The following is a 27845-nucleotide window of genomic DNA, read 5'->3' on the forward strand; positions in this document are numbered from 1 at the left end:
TTGGTTTGGTTTGTTGGTTTGGTTGGTGGATGTGTTTGAGAAGGTAGCTAAGCTTCTTGGTCTCGGGTCATGGAGATGTCTGTTGGCTACGCTGGATGTTCTCAGTGGCTTCATGTTGGTTAAACTGGGTCTTTGTGTACAGTCGATGATAAATACGCATGGTGTATAACATCTTGTCTTGTGTATCTTGAATGTATACTTGACTAATCATCAGATTGTGGACAGGTGCATGGTTCTGGGCTAAGTGGCACTGAGTGGTGTCTCCACTGACCCCTAGGAATATTGTCTCTATCGGTCATGGCAGATTTGACACATGCTACAGATAACAAACCTGTGGGTATTTGGTGTTAAGTATGTGTGATGTGTGCAGAAGATGATGACACTTTAGACATGTTCCAGTGTTCATTGTGTGGTTCTGATGGTTGCGTATTCAGTGATGATGTTATCTGTCTTTCTGTTGGTCTCTGTTTGGGTGGATTTTTTGTGGTCGACCACAATGTATGTTACACTGTCTGTATCCAACACCTAAACACAAATGAGCAGATGAATCATTATGAACAGACATATCACCACAGATATGTTCATACATATAGATGTTTTAACAGCACAGTACTCACTTTGACTTGACTGGATGACAGGTGATTTTCTGTAAAACAGAGAAGTATTTGTCATCTTCTGAACCAAAGCTTTGGATTAGACGTCTGGTTTCAGTTTTTGTCACAGAGGTTGACACCCACTTACCTGCTCTCCTCTTGTAGATCAGTATTATTACTATAGTGACACACACTCCTACACACACAGCCACACACGATGCAGCTACAGGAACAACTGGGAAGCCGTCATCGTCTGCAGAATAAGGACAAGTGTCAGAAAGGTCCTCAGATAGTAAATAAACCTGGACGATATTTTATCATTTAATGTTTATAAATACTGTAACGACCCACGTTACTAAGGAGTGTCACATTTGAGCGGGAACATACATTTACTCCAAATAATTGTGAATATAGGGAATTGTGGGAAAGATGTGAAATAGTTGTTCAGCCACTGTGGGGATTGACAGGGATTATAAGGGGGTGAGTGCCTGCTGGGCAGTATGAAAAGGTGAAAACAAGGTAAAAATGTCTAAGCAGGTTGGGAAGGCTGGCTTGAAGTGCAGGTCCTAGAAGAAAAGGGATCCTCGAACCAAGAGCATTATTTCCTTGTGTACACACTGAAACCTCTTGCTGGGTGCCAGTGTTCCTATGAATGTTCATAAACTTCTTTGCCTCATCCAAACCCAGAGTGCAGCGCACTGCAGTATATACCTGTATAGTGATATCAAAGAGGGTCAATATTTGTGAAAGGAAACTAAGAACGAGAATTTGTGCTGATGAGCACATATCTTTCTGTACATATGCAGAATGCCAAATTTCATATTTCAGAATTAAAGATTATGTTTCATTCTCGTCTGGTAGGAAATGATCACTGAATTTGTCTGTATGTGTAAATCACACATGTAGTTACTGTTTTCCATCCCTTGGCCTCATGATAACTGCCAGAACTAAGTGTTGCCAAATATTTCAAATCATTCATCAATAATAAAAGCTGTGTGTAAAAATGGAAAGAAACACTGAAAATATCATATCACTGTCATTTGCAGAAGGATTGTTTGCAGCTGCTGTCAAAGTAGTGGAGTGTATCTTGATGTCTGTCAGTGAAGTGGAAAAATAACATCAGCCTTGAATGTTTTGCAAAGCATAAAGAAAGCATGACATGACTGATAAAACTTTTATATTATAAAGAGATATTAAAGGAACAAAGCATGCTCAGGTATTCATTGAGTGCTCATGTAGGATAAACACTTTAAAGAATGGAACAAACATATAGACTGTATATTTTTAATGATGCTAGAAGTTAATCTTTCATTATGAGCTCCTAATGTCTACTGTGTTCACTTGTTATTAAAACAGTAATTATTTTTGTTGTGTAGAACACTTGTATGTCTAAAGGCTTAATGGCAGGTCTCCTAACATGCATATAGGGACCTCAGAAATAATTTCAGTTTTTTATCCTAATTTTATGTATGACAGTTCAGGCGAAGTTTCTCCTTGTCTTTTACAAGCTTAAAAATATAATATTGGACATCACTCCACCAGAACTGAATCAGAACAGCTATAATTCTTTAGCATCTGTTTTATACATACAGTATTATGATAATTGATATTTTGTCAATAATGACTCTAGACCATAATGACATTTAAAGAAATTTGTGTTTTGGAAAAGAGCAACAGGATAACAATAGTAAAAACTCCTTGCACACCACAGTCCACAAACACAATTGTCTACAGTCATTTGTCCTTAGTGGGGTTGTGGCAAACTAGAGCATAACCCAGCCACACAGGGTACAAGGCTGGAGGGGAAGGGGACATATGCAGGACAGGGTGCCAGTCCATCGCAAAGCACCCCAAGTAGGACTCGAACCCTAGACCCACCAAAGAGGAGGCCCCGTCCAAATCCACTGCACCACCGTGCCCCCCCCAACACAGTCCACATGTTGGTAAATTGCAGTGTTCATGATGATGCATTAACAATACATCTTATTTTATACCACTCTTTTGAGAACAATATTTAGCAATGTACAAAAAATATAATGCATAATATCATAATGTATAATAAATATAATACAGTAATAAGTACCTGCAGGAGAGACAGGGGATGGAGGCGTTACAGGAGTGAAGCAGTTTGTCTTGGTATCTGTCAAATAAACAAACAGCAGAAGATATGAAGTCCTGTATTAGAGTGTTGTTCCAATAACCTAATTTTACAGGGTGGGTTTTAAGAATTACACACAGACACACACTGGCTGAAACTACTTGTCCCAAGCAGGGCCGGAGCAAGCCGGAGCCTAACCCGGCAACACTGGGCGCAAGGCTAGTGGGGGAGGGGACACACCCATGGTGGGACGCCAGTCTATTGCAAGGTACCCCAAGCAGACAAACTCAAACCTTAGACCTATCAGAGACCAGGACCCGGCCAAGCCCACTGTGCCACCACACCCCCCTTACCCTATTCTATAGCCTTCTAATCAACACGAAAATGACCTCATTACTGACATTTTGAACAGATAAATGATCGATATTTCAGCTGATGTTTGATCAATTGATCAACACTTTCATTTTTATCACCATGTTTTCCTCACTGGTTAGGAAACGATCAAACACAAGTTTTGTTTTGTATTTCTTATACAATATACAGTAATATTTTATATATTCTTAATGTTTTTGCAGTGGGGTACAGTGGCACAGTGGGTTGGACCACAGTCCTGCTCTCCAGTGGGTCTGGGGTTCAAGTCCTGCTTGGGGTGCCTTGCGATGGACTGGCGTTCCATCCTGGGTGTGTCCCCTCCTGTGTTACCGGGTTGGCTCTGCGACCCCGTATGGGACAAGCAGTTCTGAAAATGTGTGTGTGTGTGTGTGTTCTTGCAGTATTCTGATCCCTGGTGAGGCATGTTTCATTTTCAGTGACAAACATTCAGTTTTGACAACGACTCTTTACGACACAGTGAGATTCACAGAAATACTTACTTTCGCCAAAAGACAGAGAAACAGTGGAAATATCAGTGAAATTATTGTTATTGTGATACAGTCGACAGAAGTACAGTCCAGTATCTTTAGTCTTCAGGTTCTTAATGTGTAGAGAGCAGTCAGACCCCACTGTCACTCTTCCAGATCTCTGTGTCTCTTTGACCTTCCCGTGAACAACTAGTTCAATGGCTGTAGATGGATTTGATTCTGAATCCAATAACCAGGTGACCATGGAGCAGTCGGACAAGGTGTATTTACAGGGTAAAGTGACAGTCTGTCCAACATCGCAGCTCACAGTGAACCTCTCTGGGTCTTTTCCTGGAAAAACAATGGAAATATTATTATAAACAGCATATCTTAATGTTAAAAAAGCTTTTAATCAAACATTTTCTGTCACTAGTGGGGTGGAGTGGCGTGGTGGCGTGGTGGCGCAGTGGGTTGGACCAGGTCCTGCTCTCTGGTGGGTCTGGGGTTTGAGTCCCGCTTGGGGTGCCTTGCGACGGACTGGCGTCCCGTCCTGGGTGCGTCCCCTCCCCCTCCGACCTTACGCCCTGTGTTGCTGGGTAGGCTCTGGTTCCCCCGCAACCCTGTATGGGACAAGTGGCTCAGAAAAAAATTTTCTGTCACTAAAACTTAAAAATATGAGGATTCCACTTCTGCAGACAAGTTAAAGATTTTGTTTGTTTTTTTTTTAATTAAAAAGACTGAATCTGATGCTCTGAATTTTAGTATAATCTAAATATCTGTGAACGTGAAGTATGTACAACTAATATATGTTTTGTACTTAGAAAAACAAAAATATGTCTATACTAGAATGTATTATTCTGTCGCTTTCCACAGAAAAATACAGAGTCAATGGCTTACTCCTATTATTTGTTGACCATTTCAATTTTACTGAGAATATACATGCTGATTTTGGTGCTTTGACTTATATACACACACACTTTCAGAATTGCTTGTCCCATATGGGGTCACAGGGAACCGGAGCCAACCCGGTAACACAGGGCATAAGGCCGGAGGGGGAGGGGACACACCCAGGACAGGACGCCAGTCCGTCACAAGGCACCCCAAGCGGGACTTGAACCCCAGACCCACCGGAGAGCAGGAGTGTGGTCCAACCCACTGCACCACCACATCACCACACCACTCTCCCCCCTGCTTTGACTTATAGCGGCATGCAAATGTTTCCATACATGTAAATTTTAGCTATTTATCACTAATAGTTCCTTTTGTATTTAGACATATTTTCTGGAAATCAACAATAACAACTCACAAAAGGAACAAATATTTCATTTGAGGACATCAAAAATTTCAATATATAAAAAAACATTTTTTATGCTTTTTTAACAAAGTAGGGGTGTGTGGTGGTGCAGTGGCTTTGGCTGGGTCCTGCTCTCCGGTGCGTGTGGGGTTTGAGTCCTGCTGTGCGTGCGTGTGTTTTAACAAAGGAAAAATTAATGGTAGATTCCATGTTTAATATCTATTATGCCTGAAGCAAATGATAACAGGGGTAACAGGTGATTTAATGGTCAGATCTGTTGTCTTGTAATCAAAGGACCTGGGTTTGAATCCCCTCACCTGCTGTACTTCCCTTGATGGAGATACTGACCCAGAATACAAACATTGTAACAAAGATGTCAGCTAAGCATAATAATAACACATTTTAGGTATTTTATCAATATCCTCTCTCACCCATGGAGATGTTGAGCAGCAGAAACAACATGAATCCAGTCCATCCGACCGCTGCCATCGTCCTGTTCACTGCTGTGTCACCTCCTGTTCCTCTTACACACTGTGTGGGGTTTTATTCTAAATTCAGAGAAGCAAAACATCTTACCGTGGGAACAGTAAAAAATACAGAAGTGCTGTTCCACCATGAAAGAGTCAGGAAGTGTATTCTGTGTTTCTTACTGCAGTAGAAAACTCGTCACAGCCACCAAGCAACTGAATGAAAAAAACTGAAAATTAATGGGTCATACTTTTTCCTCAATCTATTCAGTTTTTTTTTTAAAATTTTTTCTGTATTCTGCTTTCTTTCGAAAACCATTTTGCATACGAAGAAGGTTGGAGTATTACAACGAAGGACAGGTGTTAAGCAATTGTTTTTTGGATTCAAAAAACAAACTACGTAGATACAAAGGTTTTTGTTTAAAATGGAAAAATCCATATGAACTGATTTTAGCCACAAATTAGCCTTTCTGCTCACTCTAATAGATGAGAGTGAAATAAGTAACACAGCGACTAGTTCATTTACTGGCTTTATTATGGCATTTTAGTCAGTATCTGTATGTCTGAGTGATGCATGAATATCAGCTGATGAATATTCCAATGATTTATTTACACTCAACAAGTCTTCAGCATTCAGGCCCTAAACTGAAGGTCTGTCAAGAATGAGAAGTGATGAACACATCATGATGGTTTGGCCTGTGGATCAAAAGAATCACAAATAAATATTCTAAATACTTCTCAGCACCGTGAACACAAACACACACTTCACTCAACTATGAGCTCAGTATAATGAACTCCTCTTTACTGAGTGTTTGTCAGTAACAGTCACACACTCTTGACTGCACAGTGTGTTCACAGCAGGATGAACCACCAGGATCGAAAGACTGAATTTCAGTTACACCAGTAAATAAATATAACCTGTAAATCCACCCATCATCATCAACTCACAGTGCAGTGTTGTACTGTCCTCATCGACCGAATGTATAATCTTGATGTCATTTGCCTAATTTTCTTACCTTCTGTTCAAAAGGAGGAAAAAATTTACAGATATACGTATGGGGGGAATGAGGGAAGATAAATCTTAAGCACATTTATTCCCTGATTCTTCGCTGACAGTGTAGTAACTAAATTCATATTAACTCCAAAAATGTTTAAGGAACTGTTCTACTTGCTAAGATCAAAGGCAAAACCTTAATATTAACAGTCCAACAATCTCCCATGCAGCACCACAAAGACGACTGAAAGGTCAAGGTTTCAGACTGGAGTGTCAGTGTTCAGATATGTATATGAAGTCAGGGCCATCACTAGAGGAGTAAATGGTGCTGATGATTCTAGAGGCCCAGCCTGTAGAAGGGGCCAAGAGCTGAATTATTTAGTTATATAGCAATAATGTCCACAACAAATTACTACATTATACAGTAGTGATTTCCTTCAAGGAGTCCAGAATTCCAAGTTATTCTTGTGTATGAATTGAATGGGAAAGGAAGGTTTACACAATGGAATCAGTACAGTAACACTGGGTATGGAGGAAGTAGCTCTTTACCCATCATACCACACAAAGTCAGCTAGTAGTCAGTCCTGTCTGATATAGACATTTTCTCATATTCATAATGACTTCTACAGGTTGCTCTTTTAATTTTTATTTTATTAACACATAAGTTAGGTTTCGTTTCCTAATTCTTTTAGACAACAAAGTCACGAGTATGGTGTAATCAGTGTTCTAAGGAACCCTGACTTAGTTTCTGTTGCACCACAGTCTGTTTCACCACAGTGTTACTCGAGGTCTTCTGCTGTTTTATTCGCCAGTTGTATTAAGGCTTCAATTACGCCTACAGAAAACAACCTTATGAAGCTGCTCGTGTTGCAGGTGTAAAACCACTTAACTTGTGGTTGCAAGTTCAGTTTTTTCCACCTTGATTATGCATTACTTTACATTATTTATTGAGATACTCAAGTCTCCTTGTCAGCGGTGCTATGCCCACTACCACACCCCAGGACACCTGGTATCAGTCAGCATAAGCACTAACCCATCACCTTCCAGTTGTGGAATCTCCACAGAGACAACCTCCCCCTCAGCGATCTCTAGTCATTCCCTGTGATCCTTACCAGTTCCTGATCCTTGCCCCTCTCCTTCTCGTCCCCTTGCCCGACTCCACGTCTCTCACCTCTTGCTTCACCCCTTCACCACATCTTTGGATCCTCACCTCAACAGCGTTCACCAGTTGACCCGACCCAACCACGTACCCAACCACGAAACCTGCTTTGTCCTCATGAGTCAAATAAAGATCCTGCACTTGAGACCAGCATCCTATGTATTGAATTCTGAGCAGTGTCAAAAAGAGGATCTTAATGTAAATAACAAAATAAATAGTATTTAATTGTGTCTTCCTGTAGATTCAAATTATATTAACGTCTAAAAATATATTTTAAGGAATATTTATCGAGTTTTAAATGTCTTAATATTAGAGGCCCATATTCTGCAAATTATATAAATAACAATAACCTGAACAACACTGTAGTACTGTGGTCTCCATTATCTGCTGTTTGTTTGGCTGACAGATACCAAGACAAGGTCTAACAACTGTGTAATGTCTCCATCTGCTGTTTCTCTTCCAGGTACTGCTATTGCTGATATTTCTCTTGTTCTTCTATCTTTTGCAAAAGAAAGTGTTTAACTGTCACTTTTAGTGTAAACAGTGATTCTCAAAACTGAACATTTGTTTCTGAGCACTAAATGTTTCTCTCTGGCTCTTAATACTGTGACTGAAATATTTTATACCAAAAAATGCAAAACAAAATGATAGAATCACACTTGTTATTCATTTATGGTTCATTCCGTGGCCATGGAATAGAAAATACAATGTGGCGACATTAAGGAAACTGAACAGCTCATTCAGTTATACACCATCACTCTGGTAGGAAATGTTTCTTTTCTGAACCTAATAGTTTGTAAGGCAGTACCATCTATCAGTTACATTGCACTGCATTCAACTTTAAATATACTGAGGTAATGATACAACATTTCAAAAGACAGAAAAAGGGTTTCTGAAGGACATTATACAGGAGTTTGTATTTTCCATCCAACATCTGTGTAGTGTCTCCATCTACTGTCTCTCCTACAGCTACTATAATGATTGTGTTACTTTTTGTTACGTGCACAGATTAAATATTGTTGTCGATTTTTAGAAGATGGATTGTTTACTTCATCATGAACACTGTAAATGACTTTGTGCGATTGTGAGTATGTGTGTGTTTGTGTGGCTACTTGTGTATCCCTGTCCTTCCATATGATATTAATTAGAAAACACACACATCACACACACAGTTTCTGACCCGCTCGTCCCATACGGGGTGGCGGGGTGGATAACATTTACATTATATTTAAAAAAAAAATTATTATTCACGTTTCATTGCCTTGACAGTAGAGCCCCAACTTTAGCAAGATATTAGGCCTGTATGTTTGTTCTATTCTTTACCAGTGTTTCTCCAAGATGAGAATTCAATAAACACCCAAATATGCTTTGCTGCTGAAATATCTCTTTATACGTATTAAAGTTTGGTATAATAATTTTATGCTTTCTCCAGGCTTGCAAAGCACACACACACACACACACACTTTCAGAACTGCTTGTCCCATACAGGGTCGCGGGAAACCAGAGCCTACCCGGCAACACAGGGCGTAAGGCCGGAGGGGGAGGGGACACACCCAGGACGGGATGCCAGTCCATCGCAAAGCACCCCCAGGGGGACTTGAACCCCAGACCTACTGAAGAGCAGGACCTGGTCCAACCCACTGCACCACTGTGCCACCACACCCCCTGCTTGCAAAACATTTAAGGCTTATGCTATTTTTCTGCTTCACTGAAAGACATCAAGACAAATTCGGTATGCTGCGTTCGGATATTGTTCCACAACATTTGCATGTATTCATTTAGCTGACACTTTTCTTCAAAGCAACTTGCAATATTAGGCTACTTACAATTATTTACTGAATTATAAATAATTTTCTGGTGCTATATAGCTATGGGGGGGGAGGTGTGTGGCGGGTTGGGCAAGTGCCCACTACGTGGCAAGCCTGGGGTTCGAGCCCTGCCTGTGGTGCCTTGCGACAGACTGGCATCCCGTCTTGGATGCGTCCCCTCCCCCTTTGGCCTTTCGCCCTGCGTTGCTGGGTAAGGCTCTGGCTCACTTCAACCTTGCTTAGGACAAGCGGTTGTTGACGATGGATGGTTCAGTGGTAGCAGAACTAACCATTACATTCCCAGTCACTACCCTCATACTTTTAGTGAAAATAGCAGCAATGTGTTTTAGAGACAGCGGTTGCCCTTGTGGTATCTTCCTGTAGACAGCTCTCACGTTCAGTGTCTCCATGGAGCTGTCAGCTTTGTCACTATCTGTCATGTTCATAGAGAATCAATAATTCAAGCGTAAGGTGTGAAGTCTTCAGCTAAATACAGTCCTGAGGAAAAAAAAAGATCATGTCTATGTTGGACACATTGTTTAAACATTCATTGTCAATGCCGTTAAAAGTGTGACACTTCTGGTTTAGTAACTGGCGGAGCCTCCTTTTGCAGCAGTGACCTCAACCAAAAGTTTCCTGTAGCTGTTGATCAGTCCTGCACTTGAGTTTGGGCCCCTTCCTCTTTACAAAACTGTTTCAGTTCATTTCTATTTTTAGGGTGTTTTTCAAACATGCAGGGACACAACATTTTAGTTGTGTTAAGGACAGGACTCTAACCCATCACCCCAAAATGCAACATTCTTCTTTTGAGGCCATTCTGTTGTACTTTTACTTGTGTGTTTAGGATCATTCAAAAGACACAATTTCTGTATCACATCACAGTGAGCCATATATTCTCCTGTAGAATTTGTTGGTCCAGTTTGGACTTCACCGTTCTCTCAATGAACTAAGGATGCAAAGTAGCCCTGCATGATGTTCCATCACCATACCAGAAGGCTGGAGTCAGGTTTTGTGCTGATATCAAGTATTTTGTTTATATTGTATATACAAACTGGCTGAAACCACTTGATCGAAACAGGGGCGCACTGAACTGGAGCCTAACCTGGCAACACAAGGCACAAGGCTAGAGGGGGATGGAATACATCCAGGATGAGATGGCAGTCTGTCAAAAGTCACCATGATTGTAAGTATGTAATAATTGTGACCTTAACATTATAAGTCACTTTGGAGAAAAGTGTCAGCTAAATGAATAAATATAAATGTACAAGCAGGACTTGAACTCCCGGCCTCTTCTCAGGGTGCCGCTGTATGGTTTACCCCATTAATAAAATCAATGAGAGCATCAGAAAAGTATTTAAAATACTAGATATAAAAGACATGTGAAACTCAAGCAATATTAAACTTTCTTTGCTCATATAAATGACAGATAAATGAAAAGTGGAAGTAAAAGTCTCAGTTTCATTTGACAGAATATAAAATGACAGTACATCAAACATTAAAAAGTCATAATGTATGAATCCTTTGATTAGGTACTGTATGAAATCTGTGAAACCCTCACCAGCTTTACATTTCTTAAAACACATGTACTCTACTATCAACCAACCAATTTCAACAACCGCTTGTCCTGAGCGGGGTCGTGGTAAGCAGGAGCCTATCTTGGAGACACTGGGTGCAAGGCTGAGGAGGGGGGGCTCACCCTGGGCAGGATGTCAGCCATGTTAGCCCATTGCAGGGCCACAACTATGTACCCAGTCCCACAGCTGGGTGAAGGTACTGGAGCAATGGCAGGGCAAGCAGTTTGTTCAAGGGCACCACAGCCTGAGATAGAACTGCCAACCTTTGGAGCCAAGTTGATTTTTCCTACATATGGTCATAACAAATAATTGTATCCCCTAAACGACCCCCTACATCCCACATCTACATCCCAAACCCACATGGGACTGGTAAAACAAATTACAATCTTTGAAAACAGAGACGTTCAAATAGTTCAATAAAAAAACAAAAGAGGTTTTGTTCAAAGAGGTTCTCAGTAATCGATGCAGGCAGTGGTTTCATGTTACAGGAGGGATCTGATGCTGAATAATAAGCTTATCAAGGGTCTTCGGACTGCAAACAGGCTAAACAAGGAAATCCAGTGTCAGAGTCAGGAGAACAGACATTGGGTCAGAATACGAGTGAGCGGATCAGGGCGGGAGTGGTCTCAGGAGAAGGGAAGAGGAGCTAGGAGTAGGGTACAAGGCAGCAAGTAGGATGACACAGAGCGATTGCATGATCAGCAAACAAGGTTCGGCAACCCTCATCGTTTGCTTCAGCCTTTTAAGCTGTTGAGCCCCAGCTGTATCCGATTACGCCAATGATGTGGGCGTGGCACATGCCCTCCACCTCAGCGCAATGAGGTGCACCTGCAGTTCAACAGAGGATGAACACATAAAAGGAAAGCGCAGAGCAAACACAATTGTGGAACCTTGTCCTGCTTCTTGTCCTGCTTCTTGTCCTGCTTCTTGTCCTGCTTCTTGTCCTGCTTCTTGTCCTGCTTCTTGTCCTGCTTCTTGTCCTGCTTCTTGTCCTGCTTCTTGTCCTGCTTCTTGTCCTGCTTCTTGTCCTGCTTCTTGTCCACGACTTGCTGGTTTGCCACGACTTCTTGTCTGTTTTCTTGGACAATGACTCTCGGATTTGCCCTTCGGATCCTGTTCGCAGATCGGTGACCCTTCCACCTGTTTCCTTGACCATGTCTACTGGATCGCCCCTTGACTCCACTTCCTGTGCTTCCCACTTGGGTCCGTAGCATCTGCGCAGGGGGGACATCATGACAGAAAGTTCTGCCATTAACATGGACCCAGCGGAGCTGATCCAGATACTGTCGGTGTTAGACTCCTGTGCAGCACGCCTGGGAGGGATGGAACAGACTCTCTACAACCTTATCACCTCCTACAACAAAGAGGTAAGCGCGCTGAACAAGCCGGGAACGCTCACGCCGCCCACCGCGACATGCGCAGCCGTTTCTGCAGCACCTGACCTGCCAAACACAACGCTGTCCCAACCACACGTTCTCCACTTGTCTCCCCTGACCCGTTTTGATGGTACCCCTGCCCATTGTGCCAGCTTTATTTTACAGTGCAAGTTTACTTATTTTTTTTTTTCCCCGCGTCTACCATTCGGATCTAAGCCGTATTACTTGTTTTCCCTCCTGACTGGCCAAGCGCTGGATTGGGTCAGTGCCGCTTGGGAGCGCTGTTCCCGGTTCTCCTATAAGGAGTTCAAAACCCACTTACAGGCTGAACGCCTCATGGTCTTGACTCAAGGTGATCGCCTCGCAGCTGACTATGCATTGGAATTTAGAACTCTTGCAGAAAGGATTGGCTCTCCTACTCGCCTGTTTTCGACGCGGGTTATCTCCTTGGCTGTGCAAAGAACTGGCGTTCCGGGGTGAGAAATGGACCCTTGACCAGTTCATTCAAGCTGCCATTACAATGGACAACCTCACCCAAAATAGAGATCATAGTCCACAACACACTTCAAACAGACTACTCCCTCCACGTAAGAGGAGCGACTCTCTTCATCTTAGCCATGGTCACCTCACCACCACTAAGCGGCTGTTCCGCATCCAGAATCGTCTCTGCCTCTACTGTGAGGAATATGGACACCTCCGGATTCAATGCCCTATTCACCCCGAGCCCCAGGTGAGTGGAACCCTCCGGTGCAACCGCCTTACCGTATCCATGGTCATCTCCTGGGGATCACACTCAGTTGAGACCCAAGCTTTGGTGGACTCGGGGCTGCCAGCTGCTTTTTGGACCTAGGGTTTTCAAAAACTCAGTACTTCCCCTATCACCAGTATGACAGTCGGAAGAAAATAATCGCACTGGATGGCCAACCTCTGGGGAGGGCGTACGTGGACACTCAAATGGAGCCCCTCCACTTGTCCATGGGGGGCCTGCCACAAGGAACAGCTGCAGTTCTATCTTATCACAGTCCCTGAGACCCCAGTAATCCTTGGTTTCCTATGGCTCGCCCTACATGACCCTGTCTTTAATTGGAGTACGGGCGACCTGTTGTCATGGGGACCGCAATGTGGGGGAACCTGTCTTTGTATCCCCTGCAGGGCCACATCGGTTGAGGGTGCAGACTCTCTCACACAGGTTCACATACCTCCCGAGTATCATGACCTAGCGAAAGTATTCAGCAAAGAATACACAGTAGTGCTTCCTCCACACCGGCCCTGGGATTTTGCTATTGGCTTCCTCCCTGGGGTAAGGTATACCAGAGCAACAGGCCATGCAGCAATACATCTCTGAAGCCCTTGCGGCAGGGATCATCCGGCCATCCAGTTCCCTTGCTGCTGCTGGGTTCTTTGTCGAGAAGAAGGATGGGGGGTCTCCGGCCCTGCATTGATTATCGGAGGCTTAATTGGATCACCGTGAAATACCCTCACCCATTGCCTTTAACAGCAGCCCTGGAGCTGGTTAACTGAGCGCAGTAGTTCACTAAATTAGACCTACGCAACGCTTACAATCTGATAAGGATACGAAAGGGAGAAAAATAGAAGACCGCCTTTAGCACCACCCTCGGTCATTATGAATATCTTGTCATGCTCTTTGGCCTTGCCAATGCTCCAAGTTTATTCTAGGTCTTCGTGAACCATGTCCTTGGGGATTGATGAGGTCCCTAAACCTTGCACAGCATCCCTGCATCAGCCGTCACTTGACGCACCACCTCCCCCTCCCTTTGCACGTCGAGGATGACCCCTCCTCTGCCGTGCGGGCCTTGCTAGACTCGCATCATCAGGCTGGTGGTCTCCAATACCTGGTTGACTGGGAGGGCTATGGCCCAGAGGAGCGATGCTCGGTACCCGCCAAGGACATCTTGGACCCTGACCTGATTGCTGCATTCCATAGAGACCACCCTGACCAGCCCGTGCCCAGACGCCGGGGTAATGCCCCGGGTTGTCACCGAGCGGTGGGAGCCGCTCGTGGAGGGGAAGTACTGTCACGCTCTCCACCTCAACGCAATGAGGCGCAGCTGCAGTTCATCAGAGGATGAGCACATAAAAGGAAAGTGCAAACACAATCGCAGAACCTTGTTCAGCCTTGCCTCTCACTTGCGCTTCTTGGTATCGATCTCCTGACTTCCCTGTTGCCTCATCCTGCTCCTCGGTTACGACTTCCTGGTTTGCCACGACTTCTCGCCTGTTTTCCTGGACAACAACTCTCGGATTTGCTCTTCGGATCCTGTTCACAGACTGGTGACCCTTTTGCCTGTTTGTTTCCCTGACCATGTCTACTGGATCGCTCCTTGACTCCACTTCATGTGCTTCACACTTGGGTCTGACGCATCTGCCGGGGGAACATCATGACACTACCTTTCAGCTCTACAGCTGTTTAGGTGTGTGTGTGTGTGTGTGTGTGTGTGTGTGTGTGTGTGTGTGTGTGTGTGTGTGTGTGCGCACCCTGTGATGGACTGGCATCCTGTCAAGTGTGTACATTAATTAGCCTTGCTGTGCCTCCAGGATAGGTTCCAGATCCACTTCACCCTGACTTGGACTAGTAGTTAGTAAAAGTTGACTGAATTGCAGGAACTCATTTTGTTTCATTCATAACTTGAAGTTAAACAGCATCTCTCCCCTACAACAGGTTGTGTGGTTTTTTTTGTTTTTTTTTTTTTGGTTTTTTACACTTTGCAGGAGTTACAACTAGTAACAAAAGATTTAAAGGTTAAAAATGTGTTATGTCTCTAATGCTATAGCAAGGTTTTTTAAATTCTTCATAATGGAGAATAAAAAGGAATATTGTACAAAAAATACAAATGGAATAAAATAGAATGCATACTAAGAGAATGAAAACACAAAAAGTTGAAATATATGTAATACTGTATATTAAAAAAAGTACACAAAAGTAATTGAAGCTTTACAGTAGCAGGAAGTCCAGACAGTTTAGATAACTGCTTGAGAAACAACAAAAAGGTTTTTAGCTACCGAATTTGGCAAGTACATTAATTGATTTAACTAATGCTTTTCTCCAAAAGGGCTTACAGTTTAAGGTATTCACAACTGTTTACCAACTTACACAGCTGGGTAGTTTTACTGGAACAACTAAATGCAAGTACCTTGCTCAAGGGTATTATAGCTAGAGGTGAGGATCAAAACACTAACCTTTGGTTCCAATGGCAGTAACTCTAATCACTACGTTACCAGTTGTCCTGGTATGTTGTGTTTTGATTTATTGTTTTTGTATGAATGGTTAAATGTAACCCAACTCTCTGTGCCCACCTTCATCTGTCAGTGGATCACCAACTTCCTGACAGACAGGCAGCAGATAGTGGGGCTGGGAAAATTCTCATCCAATGCTCGCACAATCAGTACTGGCGCCCCCCAGGGATGTGTGCTCTCCCCACTGCTCTTCTCCCTGTACAACAACGACTGCACCGCTAAAGACCCCTCTGTCAAACTCCTGAAGTTCGCAGACGACACCACACTCATCGGCCTCATCCGGAATGGCAACGAGTCTGCTTACAGACAGGAGGTCCAAGAGCTGGCTGTCTGGTGCAGTCATAACAACCTGGAGCTGAACACGCTCAACACAGTGGAGATGATCGTAGACTTCAGGAGAAACACCTCAGCATTATCCCCACTCGCCATCATGAACAGCACTGTGGCAACAGTGGAGTCATTCAGGTTCCTGGGCACCACCATCTCACAGGACCTGAAGTGGGAGCCCCACATAGACTCCATTGTGAAGAAGGCCCAGCAGAGGTTGTACTTCCTTCGCCAGCTGAGGAAGTTCAACCTGCCACAGGAGCTACTGATGCAATTCTACTCCGCAGTCATTGAGTCCGTCCTCTGCACCTCTATAACTGTCTGGTTCGGCTCAGCTACGAAATCGGACATCAGAAGACTGCAGCGGATGGTTCGGACTGCTGGAAGAATCATCGGCACATCCTCCCCAGCTCTTCAAGAACTGCACTAGTCCAGAGTAAGTAAAAGGGCTAGCAGAATCATTCTAGACCCCTCACATCCAGGCCGCTTCCTCTTCGAACCCTTGCCATCTGGCCTGAGCATCAGGACAGCCAGGCATAAGAAAAGTTTCTTTTCTCAGGCCATCTATCTCATGAACACCTAAATCTCTCCCCTAGAGAGTAAACCAGTGCAATACATAATGCTATTTATATTTATAACTTTTTATCACATCATATCTCTTCTCATACTCCCTTGCATTTGTAACTAGTGACTATTTTTGTATATAATATTGGGTACTGTATATTTTTCATCCCTTATTCACATACTCTATCTTCTCATCTATCTTGCCACTGTCATTCTGTCTGTGCTGTGAAAGTTCCTGTCACCAAGACAAATTCCTTGTTTGTGTGAACATACTTGGTAATAAAGCTCGTTCTGATTCTGATGTTTTTTTAAGTTAATTGAAAATGGAGTCAGGGGAGGTTGGTGGCATCGTCTTTGGAGTGGCTGCCTTTGGCTCCGAAGGCTGCTGATTCTATTTCCGGCTGTGGTGCTCTTGAGCAAGCTGCTTGCTCTCTCATTGCTCCAGGACCCTTGCCCAGTTGTGTGACTGGGTACATAGTTGTGTCCCTGCAATGGGCTGGCATCCTTTCCAGGGTATTTCCCCTTAAAAACAAAAGTAATAGTACAGCAAAATGGCTTCAACAGAAGAAATTAACATTTTGGGATGCTGGGTTAAAGTCCTGTCCTTAACGCAACAAAAAAGTTGCATGAAGACACACACACACACACACACACTTTCTGAACCGCTTGTCCCATACGGGGTCACGGGGAGCCGGAGCCTACCCGGCAACACAGGGCGTAAGGGCGGAGGGGGAGGGGACACACCCAGGACGGGACGCCAGTCCGTCGCAAGGCACCCCAAGCGGGACTCAAACCCCAGACCCACTGGAGAGCAGGAGCCGGTCCAACCCACTGCACCCCCTTGTGTGAAGATATGGTTGAAAAACACCCTAAAAAAAGCAATGAGCTGAAACAGTTCTGTGAAGAGGAAGGGACCCAAACTCAAGTGCAGGACTCAACAGCTACAGGAAACTTTTGGTTGAGGTCACTGCTGTAAAAGGAGGCTCCACCAGTTACTAAATCAGACATGTCACACTTTTAACAGCGTTGACAATGAATGTTTAAACAATGTGTCCAACATAGACATGATCTTTTTTTTTTTTCCTCAGGACTGTATTTAGCCAAAGACTTCACACCTTGCACTTGAATTATTTATTCTCTATGAACATGGCAGATAGTGACAAAGCTGACAGCTTCACAGAGACCCTGAACATGTGTGCTGTATACGGGAAGATACCACAAGGGCAACCATTGTCTCTAAAACACATTGCTGCCCATCTCATGTCCACTGAAAATATGAGGAGTGACTGGTAGTGTAATGGTTCGTGCTGCTACCATTGATCCCACAGGTTCAAATCCCATCTGCAGCTGTAGTACCCTTGAGCAAGGTACTCACCCTCAATTGCTGCAGTAAAGTTATCCATCTATATAAAAACACAAAATTATTTACAATTTACTAAATAATTGTAAGTTGCCAACGGGGATCACCTGCGGGAGATTGGGGAGCGACGGTATAAAAGGGCGGTCTGGAGCACATTCAAATGCAGAACCTTGTTCAGCCTAGATCACTGTGAGTGTGCTTCCCGCATTCTTACCTCTCCCGTTCAGCCTGTCCTTAGCCCTGTTTTCCCATCTCCTTTCCCTTCTCTTGCTTGATCTCACATTTCCATGATCTCCTGCCTGATTCACCGATTACGGCTTTCAGTTTGTCCCTTTGATTACGTTTGTGCCTTGGCGACCCTCGTTTTGCCTTGTGACCATGGTTTTTGGATTCCCCTTTTGAAGCCTGACTCTCCGCGCTTGGGTTTGATGGCTTCCTTCCGTTGTGACACCATGACAGTTATTTCCTTGAACCCATGAAAAAATCCTCATATCTTGTTCAGTGTGTTATTCTGTTTATGGCAAAAGTATAACACAATGGCATCAATGACTGCTGTAATTTAGATGATCTGGTCCACACACACACATTTTCAGAACCGCTTGTCCCACACGGGGTCACAGAGCCTACCCGGTAACACAGGATGTAAGACTGGAGGGGGAGGGGACACACCCAGGACGGGACACCAGTCCATCGCAAGGCACCCCAAGCAGGACTCGAACTTCAGACCCACCGGAGAGCAGGACTGTGGTCCAACCCACTGCGCCACTGCACCCCCCCCCCGATTTGGTCCATAGATTGCTAATATAAATAGTACAAGTGAAGTAGTTTTATTTAGTTGTGAACGGACTGGTTACCAGAACTATTTTCAACAATATGAAAAAATATATATTATTATTACTGAGCAGGGACATTTCTTAACTGTGCCTGTGAAAACTTTGATTTCACGTTCTGTGGCAGTTTCAACAGAGCTGACTCGACATGGAAGCAACAGGCAGGAGCATTCGAGCTGTGGTTCGCAAGAAACCAAGTCCGGAGCACCGGGTCGTGCAGAGCTAACAAAGTGAGTCCCAGAATAATCGGTGTGTCTGGCAATGCAACCAGGTAAAACACGAGTTCTTCACGATGGCAAGCCCTGACCGACATGTGCAGCAATTCCGTGTGCGAGTCAATTAACAATATAGGCTGGACGTCGAGACTAATGACCCACAAGCGAACATCGCAAGCCCGCATGGGTATGTCATGTGTACGGGCAAAACTGGTGTCCATTAAACAGCTCATCGCACCGGAATCTAACAGCACGCGTGCCTCCAGTCTGTTCCCTGCCCACTTCAGAGTCAAGGACAGAGTTAATTGCGATTTACATACCTTGGGTTCTAGGTTAGCTTTGGGTTGCGGTGGATGAGCTTGGCAGGTTGCGCAGAAATAGCCGGAGATTCCACAGTAAAAGCATAGGTGGTCGTGGAGGCAGCGTTATCTCTCGTCGGGGTCCAGCCGGCCTTGGCCTATTTGCATTGGTTCAGTAGCTTGCTTGGTGGAGCGGTGTTCCGGCAGAGGTATCCACAGGCGAGGGGTTCTCTCTCTGGGAAGACTGTTAATGGTTATCACTGTGTGTTCACAAAGCGGTCGAAGGACCATTCCTCCCCATGGTAGGCAAGCTCTGCCTGGATCCCGTTCCAGAAGCTGGCTAAGAAGAACTTGGAGTTCCACCCGCTCTGTTCAGCTAGGATCCGGAATTCTAGGGAGTACTTGGCCACCAAACGATTGCCTTGTTGCATCATCGTTAGGCGGTCGCTGGTGGCTCGAGCGGAGAGTGGATGGTTGAACACTGCCTGAAAGTGCCCCTTGAAGGCTTTGTAGGTGGAGGGGGTGCAGGATTTCCACCCGGTCGTGGCCCAGCAGTGTGTAGGGCCTGTGAGGAGAGAAATCAGGTAGGCAATCTTGGTTTCGTCTGCTTAGACTCACGGGGAAGTAGTAAACACAAGCTTGCATTGCATTAGGAAGCCCTGGTAGATGTGCTGCACCTCGTTGTACTTGTCCTGGTTAGCGGGGTAGGGCGTCCCGGTTGGGGGCCCCATCGGTACCGAGTCCAGTAACTTGCATGGCTCTGGTGCCACGGCGGCCGTGGGGAGTCCAGCGGATCAGCCGATCCCGCTGACGTGGAACAGTTGTACCATCTCCTGGAGGGTTTCCTCAATCTGGCATAGGGACTGGTCATGCAAGCTTAGCAGGGTGCCATGCGAGGAGACAGCATGGTGCAGCTGATTGAGCAGTGCTGAGTCCGCATATGAGGCGGAACCTTCTGTCATGTTGAATGTGGTGGATTAGGAGAGCAGATTCAACTGCTGATGCTAATTTACTTTTTTCATATCACACAGAGTTGCACCCAGAGAACAGAGCAGAACAGTCAGCCTTGGAAGATAGGTGAGGAGAACATCTCTCAGTTGGAGGTTCCGTGGCCAGGTGCATTGGAGCGGATGCTTTATACTGTGTCCTTGGAGTTGTCAAGGGAGGGGGTCACGGTGGTCGTGTTGTTGCTGGGTACGCAGTCATCAGGCACGTGGTCGTCAGGGGCAGGAACACCAGTGACAGTACCTCCCCACAGGCAGCGCCTGCTGCCCTAAAATGCGAGGGAAGACGGCCCCTGGAGTAGGGTGCGGTCCGGACACCTTCTGTGGAAATCAGGAATCAGAACAGGGTCAAGAACATCGCATGCGGACACCTAACTCCGTTCCTCTGGACCGTAACCCTCCCAGTCCACCAGGTACTGCAGGACCTCCTGCTGCCAAAGGGGATCCAGGAGCTCCTGGATGGCTTACACCGGGACCCCCTCCATCGCAGGCGGTTTGGCCGGTGGGGTCGGTGCGACCACACCAGGTGCCTGGAAGAGAGAGGACCCGCAGGGCTTGAGGAGGGAAATGTGGAAGGTCGGGTAGACCCGCATGTGCAGGGGCAACCGGAGCCTGTAGGAGATGGGTGTGACCCGGCAAAGAACCTCAAAGGGGCCGATGAAGCAGGGGATGAGCTTCCTGGACAGGAAAAACAACCGCAGATCCTGGGTGGACAGCGACACTCTCTGCCTCGGCTGGAAGGCGAAGGCACATCAGTGGCGGTTCGCCTACAGCTTGTAGTGGTGGACACTCCATCAGAGTTGAGTCTTGACAGCGCGCCACGTCTCACCACTGCCCTGGTGCCAGGCATCGACCACGGAATTGTTGCCCAGAGCGGGACACCATGAAAACAGCAAAACAGCACAGGTTGGTTTCCTAGGATCCATTGGAACTGCGACATACCTGTGGAGGAGTGGGTCAAGGTGTTATGGGCGTATTCGGCCCAAGGTAGATACCAGGTCCAGTGGTGTGAGAACACTGATATAGATACCAGGTTCAGAGTTGAGAACACTGCTATATTGTGGATATATGTTTTAACCTTATTTTATACACAATTTAATTTCCCATTATCTGTGCATACCTTAACAGACAACAGAAGATATTTATGTGCAATTATTTAGTTTCCTTTCGGTTTACAATATGTGTATGAATCAAACTTTTGCTTTCACTTATTTTTTGTTGGCGTTTCAAGGAAAAGAAAAAGTTAATTCATTTTTGCACTCAGCCAGCTAGGTTTTTCGGTTGTTGGATGTATTCCAGTTAGTTTTGGGATACCACTGGGAAAGGAGGCTTCTTTCCCCCATTTTGGGTTTGTATTTTTGGAATAAAACCCTTTTTTTTGCAACAAACTTGCTGTGCAGTACCTAAAATCCTGCCTTTCTGGCCACTTTACTCCACAACTGACGACACCAGATTCAAACCCACTTCGAGACTCCGAGGTGACGAGAGGCATCAGCATTACCTACAGTTTGTGAACAGTTTTCGTATGTCACCCTGTGTCTGTGTTTTCCTAGAACAGTCTAAAGACATGTTTCAGGTAGGTTCATGTATGTATGTCTGGTTACCCTGAAATGGACTGGCAGCCTGTCCAGGCTGGACCCTCCTCAGCCTTTCACTGCTTTTGGGACAGGCTCCAGACAGTTGTCACTGTCAATCATTACTGGTAGTCAGTAAGTGAGTATGTATAGAAGCTTAATAGTGCTGAATGTAACACAACATGGCACAAGATTTCATCATACTGACAATATCAACGAGTCACAATTATGCACTAATCTCAATCAAATATAAAACTGAAGCACTAGAGCCTTTATTATTAGTTGAATTGAACTAAATTGAAGACTTTGTCATTGTACTGTTGTGCAATACAACAAAATGACAGTAGTATTCCCTGAGTTCTTGACAACAATATAAAACACAACACTTAAGTACACACACACACACACACACACACACACACACACATTTCCAGAACCGCTTGTCCCACACGGGGTCGCAGGGAACCGGAGCCTACGCGGCAACGCAGGGCGTAAGGCTGGAGAGGGAGAGGACACACCCAGGATGGGACGCCAGTCCGTCACAAGGCACCCCAAGCAGGACTGGAACCCCAGACCCACTGGAGAGCAAGACTGTGGTCCAACCCACTGTGCCACTGCGCCACCGCACCCCCATAACACTTAAGTATTAAAATCAAAATTGATGCTTTACTCTAAAGTGACTCAAAGCATTGAATAAATGATTTAGTCATTTATGTGTCAAGGGATTCTGAGGAATTTTATTTTTGTTTATATCATAAAGATCTATGAAGCAAATTGCCAGAATGTCTCCATCCAGTGTGTTGTGTACTGTGTCTCTATGTTTGTGAGATGAACTACAGACCATTGTGATGATTTAATGACAGTATAACATCGACAGGAACACACACACTGTCAGAAACTACTTGTCCCAAGCAGGGTCGTGGTGAACTGAAGCCTAACCCGGCAACACAGGGCGCAGGGCTGGAGGGGGACAGGACACGCCCAGGATGGGACGCCAGCCGGTTGCAAGGCACCCCAAGCAGGACTTGAACCCCAGACCCACCAGTGAGCAGGACTCAGCCAAGCCTGCTACACCACCGCACTCCCCTTCATTGACAGACAAGGTAGAAAAAAATGCTTTGTTACAAATATTATGAAATATGTTGAAATATAATGAAATATGAATTTGGTATTGTTATGCATCAAAAGCTTTTATTTTGTTTTTAATTAATTTTTCTCAAGAGTATTACAGCAAGGCTAGTAGTAGGAGCACAACTGAGGAAGCTTAAGGGATGAACGTTAACAGACAACAATAGGATTTCCTGTCAGAAAGCAGTGCGTCTATTAGCTTCATGCAACATGTGTGACAGACTGATAACAAACCTGTGTGTATTTGGTGTTCAGTATGTGTGATGTGTGACGTGTGCAGAAGATGATGCCGCTTTAGATATGTTCCAGTGTTCATTCTGTGGTTCTGATGGTTGCATATTCAGCGCTGATGTTGTCTGTCTTTCTGTTGGACTTTTTTTTGCTTGGACTGTGTGTATCAGACATCTGGACACAAATGAGCAGATGGATCGTTTTGAACAGACATATCACTACAGATACCGTATGTTCATGTACATGTTTTAACAGCGCAGTATTCACTTTAACTGGATGACAGGTGATTGTCTGTAAAACAAAGAAGTCTTTGTCATCTTCTGAACCAAACCTTAGGATTAAACCTCTAGTTTCAGGTTTTGTCATAGAAGTTCACACCCCCTTACCTGGTGTCCTGTTGTAGATCAGTATTATTACTACAGTGACACACACTCCTACACACACAGCCACACCCGATGCAGTTACAGCGACAACTGGAAAGCTGCCATCACCTGCAGAATAAGGACAAATGTCAGAAAGGTCAAGATTATTTTTGGTTCTAATCTAGTAGGAAATGATCGCTGAATTTCTCAATATGTGGAAATTAGACGTATAGTGGCTGTTTTGCACCCCGTTGCCTGATTGTAACCACCTGAATGCAGCTTTGACACGAATTTTAAAATTTTCATTAACAGTCAAGCATGTGTGTAAAAAGTGATAGGAAGTACAGTGAAAATATCATACCAATGCCTTTTGTAGGAGGAGGAATGGTTGTTGCTGCTGTCAAAGTCATGCAGTATATCTTGATGTCTGTTAGAAATGCAGAAAAATAACATCAGCCTTAAATATTTTGCAAGGATGGAGAAAACATGAGATCATTCATTAAACTTTCATATATATATACACACACAGGGGTGGGGGAAAGAGAAACTACTAAAGGATAAAAATATGTTCAGGTGATCATTGACTGCTCATGTTGGAGAAACGTTGGTAAACAACTGAACAAACATACAGGCCTAAGGTTTTCTAACGATATTAGAGGCTAAAATTTCAACATGAGCTTCTAATCTAAAGGCAATCAAAGCTCTATAAATATTTTTTTTAATATAATGCAAATGATACTCACTATTGTATGGAAAGACAGGAGCACAGAGATGAATGTTCCATTGTGAACCCATTATTATCTGTACTCTTAATCTCAGTTCTATACTGTTGTTATTGCTGAGTTTGGTCTGCCCTGCTCTTTTCTAGACAGGTCCTTTACTCTATTTCCTGCTGGAGATGGGCGGTGTAGCTCAGTCAAATCTACTGTCTCTTCTTTTATTATTAATGCATTTACACACTATGGGCAATTTAGTGTAATGAATTCACCTGAACTGCATGTCTTTGGAATGTGGAAAATCAAAGCACGCAGAGGAAACCCACGCAGACACAGGGAGAACGTACAAACTCCACACAGACTGAGCCAGATTTGAATCTACACCAAACAGCTCAGACACTACATGCTGTGCTGAGAAATACTTTTAGTTCTTTTATATTATTTTTATATCTTGTATGAAGCTTTTGTTCAGTCCAGGTTTTTCTTAAAGTACACCGTGTTCATGATGAAGCAAGCAATCCATCTTATTTTGTGTCACTTTGTGGACAGTTGCTGTACATTTAATTTCCATAACAAAATACAATAAATATGAAATACAGTCATGACAGTACCTGTAGAAGAGAGAGTGGATTGAGACACGACGGGGGTGAAGCAGTTTGTCTTGGTATCTGTCAGACAAACAAAGAGTATAAGATGTAAAGTTCTGTGTTACAGTGTTGTTCAGATAAACTCATTTACAGGGCAGCTTTTAATAATTATTTGTTCATTATTAATATACATAATATTAAAGTCTGTACAGTATTAATACACAGAAACACACAATTAGATGCTGCTGCCGTGGTTGTTGAGTTCAAGACAAGAGAGACACATTTCCTACCAGAGTCTTCAGTTTCCTTAATATACCTGCGTTCCCTTTCTTCTTTTATTCCATATCCTAGTAATTAACCAAAAATAATGACCAATTTCTTTTACATTTTGTACAAATAAATGATCAGTATCTCAGTAGATGTTTCATCAGTTGATCTCCAAGGTGATTGACACTTTCATTTTTTTCACAATGTTTTCCTCACTGATAATGAAACAATCAAACACAAGTTTTGTATTTCTTTTACACACACATTTTCAGAACCGCTCGTCCCATACGGGGTCACGGGGAACCGGTGCCAACCCTGCAACACAGGGCGTAAGGCCGGAGGGGGAGGGGACACACCCGGGACGGGACGCCAGTCCGTCGCAAAGGACCCCAAGCGGGACTTGAACCCCAGACCCACCGGAGAGCAGGACTGTGGTCCAACCCACTGCGCCACCGCACCCCCCACTTCTTATACAATATACAGTAATATTTTATTTATTCTTAATATTCTTGAACTATTATGAGCTCTGGTGAGAAACATTTAGTTTTCAGTGACAAACGTTCAGTTTTGACAATGACTTTACGACATGGTGAGATTCACAGAAATACTTACTTTCGCCAACAGATAGCAAAGTAGAAATATCAGTGAAATTGCTGTCATTGTGATACAGTCGACAGGTGTACAGTCCAGTATCTTCAGCGTTCAGGTTATTAATGTGTAGAGAGCAGTCAGACCCCACTGTCAGTCTTCCAGATCTTTGTGTGTCTTTGACCTTCCCGTCAACAACAAGTTCAACTGTTGTAAGTAGATTTGATTTTGAATTCAGTAACCAGAAGACCATGGAGCAGTTCGACATGGTGTGTTTACAAGGTAAAGTGACAGTCTGTCCAACATCACAGTGCTCAGTTAACTGCTCTGCATTTTTCCCTGGCAAAACAGTGGAAATAGTATTACAAACAGCATCTTAATGTTATAAAAGTTTGTAAGCAAACATTTCCTGTCATTAGTACTTTAAAATAAGAGGATTCCACTTCTGCAGACAAATATAAAGATTTTATCATTTCATTTTTTTTACTGAAAATACTGAATTTAAAACTATGAATTTTGGAGTTGTGGAAAGCTTTGTCTTAATGTAAACATTAAATATGTAAAATTAACATTTATTTTGTATTTGTTGGCGCCATCAAGTGAAACCTGACCCATAGGACCACCTGTGTGGTTTTCATGGCAAGGGAGGAACAGAAACAGTTATGAGTGCTATTTTTTATATTTTGGGGGCGATACATAGAACCACCACGCACTCTGGGCACGACTCAAACCCCGTATCCGATAAACAGCAAACTACCGGTCAAACCTGCCGCGTCACCAGATCCCTTCATTTCTCATGCTTACACGTAGAAAAACACAAATATGTCTACACTGGAATATATTAGTCTGCTACTTTCCACAGAAATAGTTAAATGTTTACTCCTATTATTTATTGATAATTTCAGTTTTACTGACATTATTACTGAGTTTGGTGCTTTGACTTAAATTTATGTTTATAACTATATCTATTTATCACATCATATTTCTTACTCACATTCTCTTGCATTTCTATGGAACATACCTGTACATACATATAATGTCTAGTGACTATTTTTGTATATTGTGTACTTTATATTTTTTATATATTTTTTATCCTTTATTCACATATTCTCTCTTCTCATCTGTGTCCTGTTACTGTCATTCTGTCTGTGCTATGGAAGTTTCTGTCACCAAGATAAATTCCTTGTATCTGTGAACATACTTGGCAATAAAGCTCGTTCTGATTCTGAATTGTCATGCAAGTGTTGGCATTCATGTAAATTGTAGCTGTTTTTCACTAATACATATTTTTGTATTTAGACATATGTTCTTGAATTCAGTAACTGGTAAAATGAAACAAAGCTCCATGAGCACGTCAATGACTTATTTTTTGTCTTTTTAACAAAAAGTTAGCAAAATTAATCACATTTTAGGTCTTTAATCGATATCCTCTCTCACCCATGGAGATGTTGAGCAGCAGAAACAACATGAATCTGGTCCATCCGACCGCTGCCATCGCCCTGTTCGCTGCTGTGTCACTTCCTGTTCCTCTCACACACTGTGTGGGGATTTATTCTAAATTCAGACAAGCAACGCATCTCATTGTGCAAACAGAAAAATATACAGAAGTGCTGTCACAACTGAGGTCACCTTCTCTAGAAAGCACCATGAAAGATTCAGGAAGTGTTTCTTGCTGCAGAAAAGAACTAACAGCAACTGAACAGCTGAAAGTTAATCTTAACATCTCAGTTAAACTTATCATTACAGAGTCGTTCTGTTTCCTCACTGTATTCCGTTTTTCTGTCATCTATCTTTTTCTAAATCCATTTTGTGTAAAAGGAAGGTCAGAGTGAAGAAAAAGTGAAAACACAGCTACTTAATTTTTACTGACTTTATTATGGTGTTTCAGTCTCTGCAATCTGTTGGTCTCTGGGTGATGCATGAATACCAGAACAATAAAATACATAAGTGCTGTCACAACTGAGGTCACCTTCTATAAAAAACACCATGAAAAAGTCAGGAAGTGTATTCTGTGTTTCTTATTGCAGTAAAAAAACTCATCACAGAAACTGAACAACTGAAAGACGATCTTAAGAGCTGAAAACGTGAATATTAAGATGTCATACTGTTTTCTCACTATGTTCAGTTTTTTCTATTTTTCTGTAGTGTTCTGTAAACACAAACACACACTTCACTCAGCTGTGAGCTCAGTATAATGAACTTCTCTTTACTGAGTGTTTGTCAGTAACACACAGCAGGATGAACCACCAGGACTGAAAGATTGACTTCCAGTTACACCAGTATGTGTGCATTATGAGTCTGTCCAGGAAACTGAGCTGCTATGAAATGAAGAGAAG

At 43.6% G+C, this 27845-nt stretch overlaps 2 protein-coding genes across 3 annotated transcripts; both read right to left on the reverse strand.

Moving 5' to 3' along the window:
- LOC108941928 (uncharacterized) lies at window positions 1-20108 on the reverse strand. Of its 2 annotated transcripts, XM_029252949.1 has the most exons (8): window positions 19730-20108; window positions 19074-19617; window positions 5256-5372; window positions 3564-3881; window positions 2677-2733; window positions 742-846; window positions 618-646; window positions 1-525 (listed from the first exon to the last, which is right to left on the reverse strand). In XM_029252949.1, exons 3-8 carry the CDS (start codon window positions 5311-5313, stop codon window positions 403-405), a joined length of 690 nt encoding a protein of 229 aa, XP_029108782.1. In that variant the 5' UTR covers window positions 5314-5372; window positions 19074-19617; window positions 19730-20108; the 3' UTR covers window positions 1-402. The 2 variants fall into 2 exon arrangements, with proteins under 2 accessions (XP_029108782.1, XP_029108970.1); XM_029253137.1 differs by lacking the exons at window positions 19074-19617; window positions 19730-20108 and having other exon boundaries at window positions 5256-5429.
- LOC108941931 (uncharacterized) lies at window positions 20104-27015 on the reverse strand. Its single transcript, XM_018764858.1, has 7 exons — window positions 26947-27015; window positions 25534-25848; window positions 24945-25001; window positions 24679-24735; window positions 23713-23778; window positions 23376-23480; window positions 20104-20377 (listed from the first exon to the last, which is right to left on the reverse strand). The coding sequence occupies exons 1-7, from the start codon at window positions 27002-27004 to the stop codon at window positions 20223-20225; spliced, it is 813 nt and encodes a 270-aa protein (XP_018620374.1). The 5' UTR covers window positions 27005-27015; the 3' UTR covers window positions 20104-20222.
- Between the last annotated feature and the right edge of the window lie 830 nt (window positions 27016-27845).

This window comes from Scleropages formosus, chromosome 1, assembly GCF_900964775.1.
Source record: "Scleropages formosus chromosome 1, fSclFor1.1, whole genome shotgun sequence".
In the NCBI taxonomy this organism is placed as follows: domain Eukaryota; kingdom Metazoa; phylum Chordata; class Actinopteri; order Osteoglossiformes; family Osteoglossidae; genus Scleropages; species Scleropages formosus.

Excerpts from the sequence above, each read along its gene's own strand:
- LOC108941931 (XM_018764858.1), bottom strand. The coding sequence starts at position 27,004 with ATGGCAGCGGTCGGATGGACCAGATTCATGTTGTTTCTGCTGCTCAAC. Across the intron at positions 24,736-24,944 it reads TAAGGAAACTGAAGACTCTG|ATACCAAGACAAACTGCTTC; the intron begins GTAGGAAATGTG and ends TTTGTCTGACAG. Across the intron at positions 23,481-23,712 it reads TCCTCCTACAAAAGGCATTG|GTGATGGCAGCTTTCCAGTT; the intron begins GTATGATATTTT and ends CTTATTCTGCAG.
- LOC108941928 (XM_029252949.1), bottom strand. The coding sequence starts at position 5,313 with ATGGCAGCGGTCGGATGGACTGGATTCATGTTGTTTCTGCTGCTCAAC. Across the intron at positions 2,734-3,563 it reads TTCTCTGTCTTTTGGCGAAA|ATACCAAGACAAACTGCTTC; the intron begins GTAAGTATTTCT and ends TTTATTTGACAG. Across the intron at positions 847-2,676 it reads ATCCCCTGTCTCTCCTGCAG|ACGATGACGGCTTCCCAGTT; the intron begins GTACTTATTACT and ends CTTATTCTGCAG.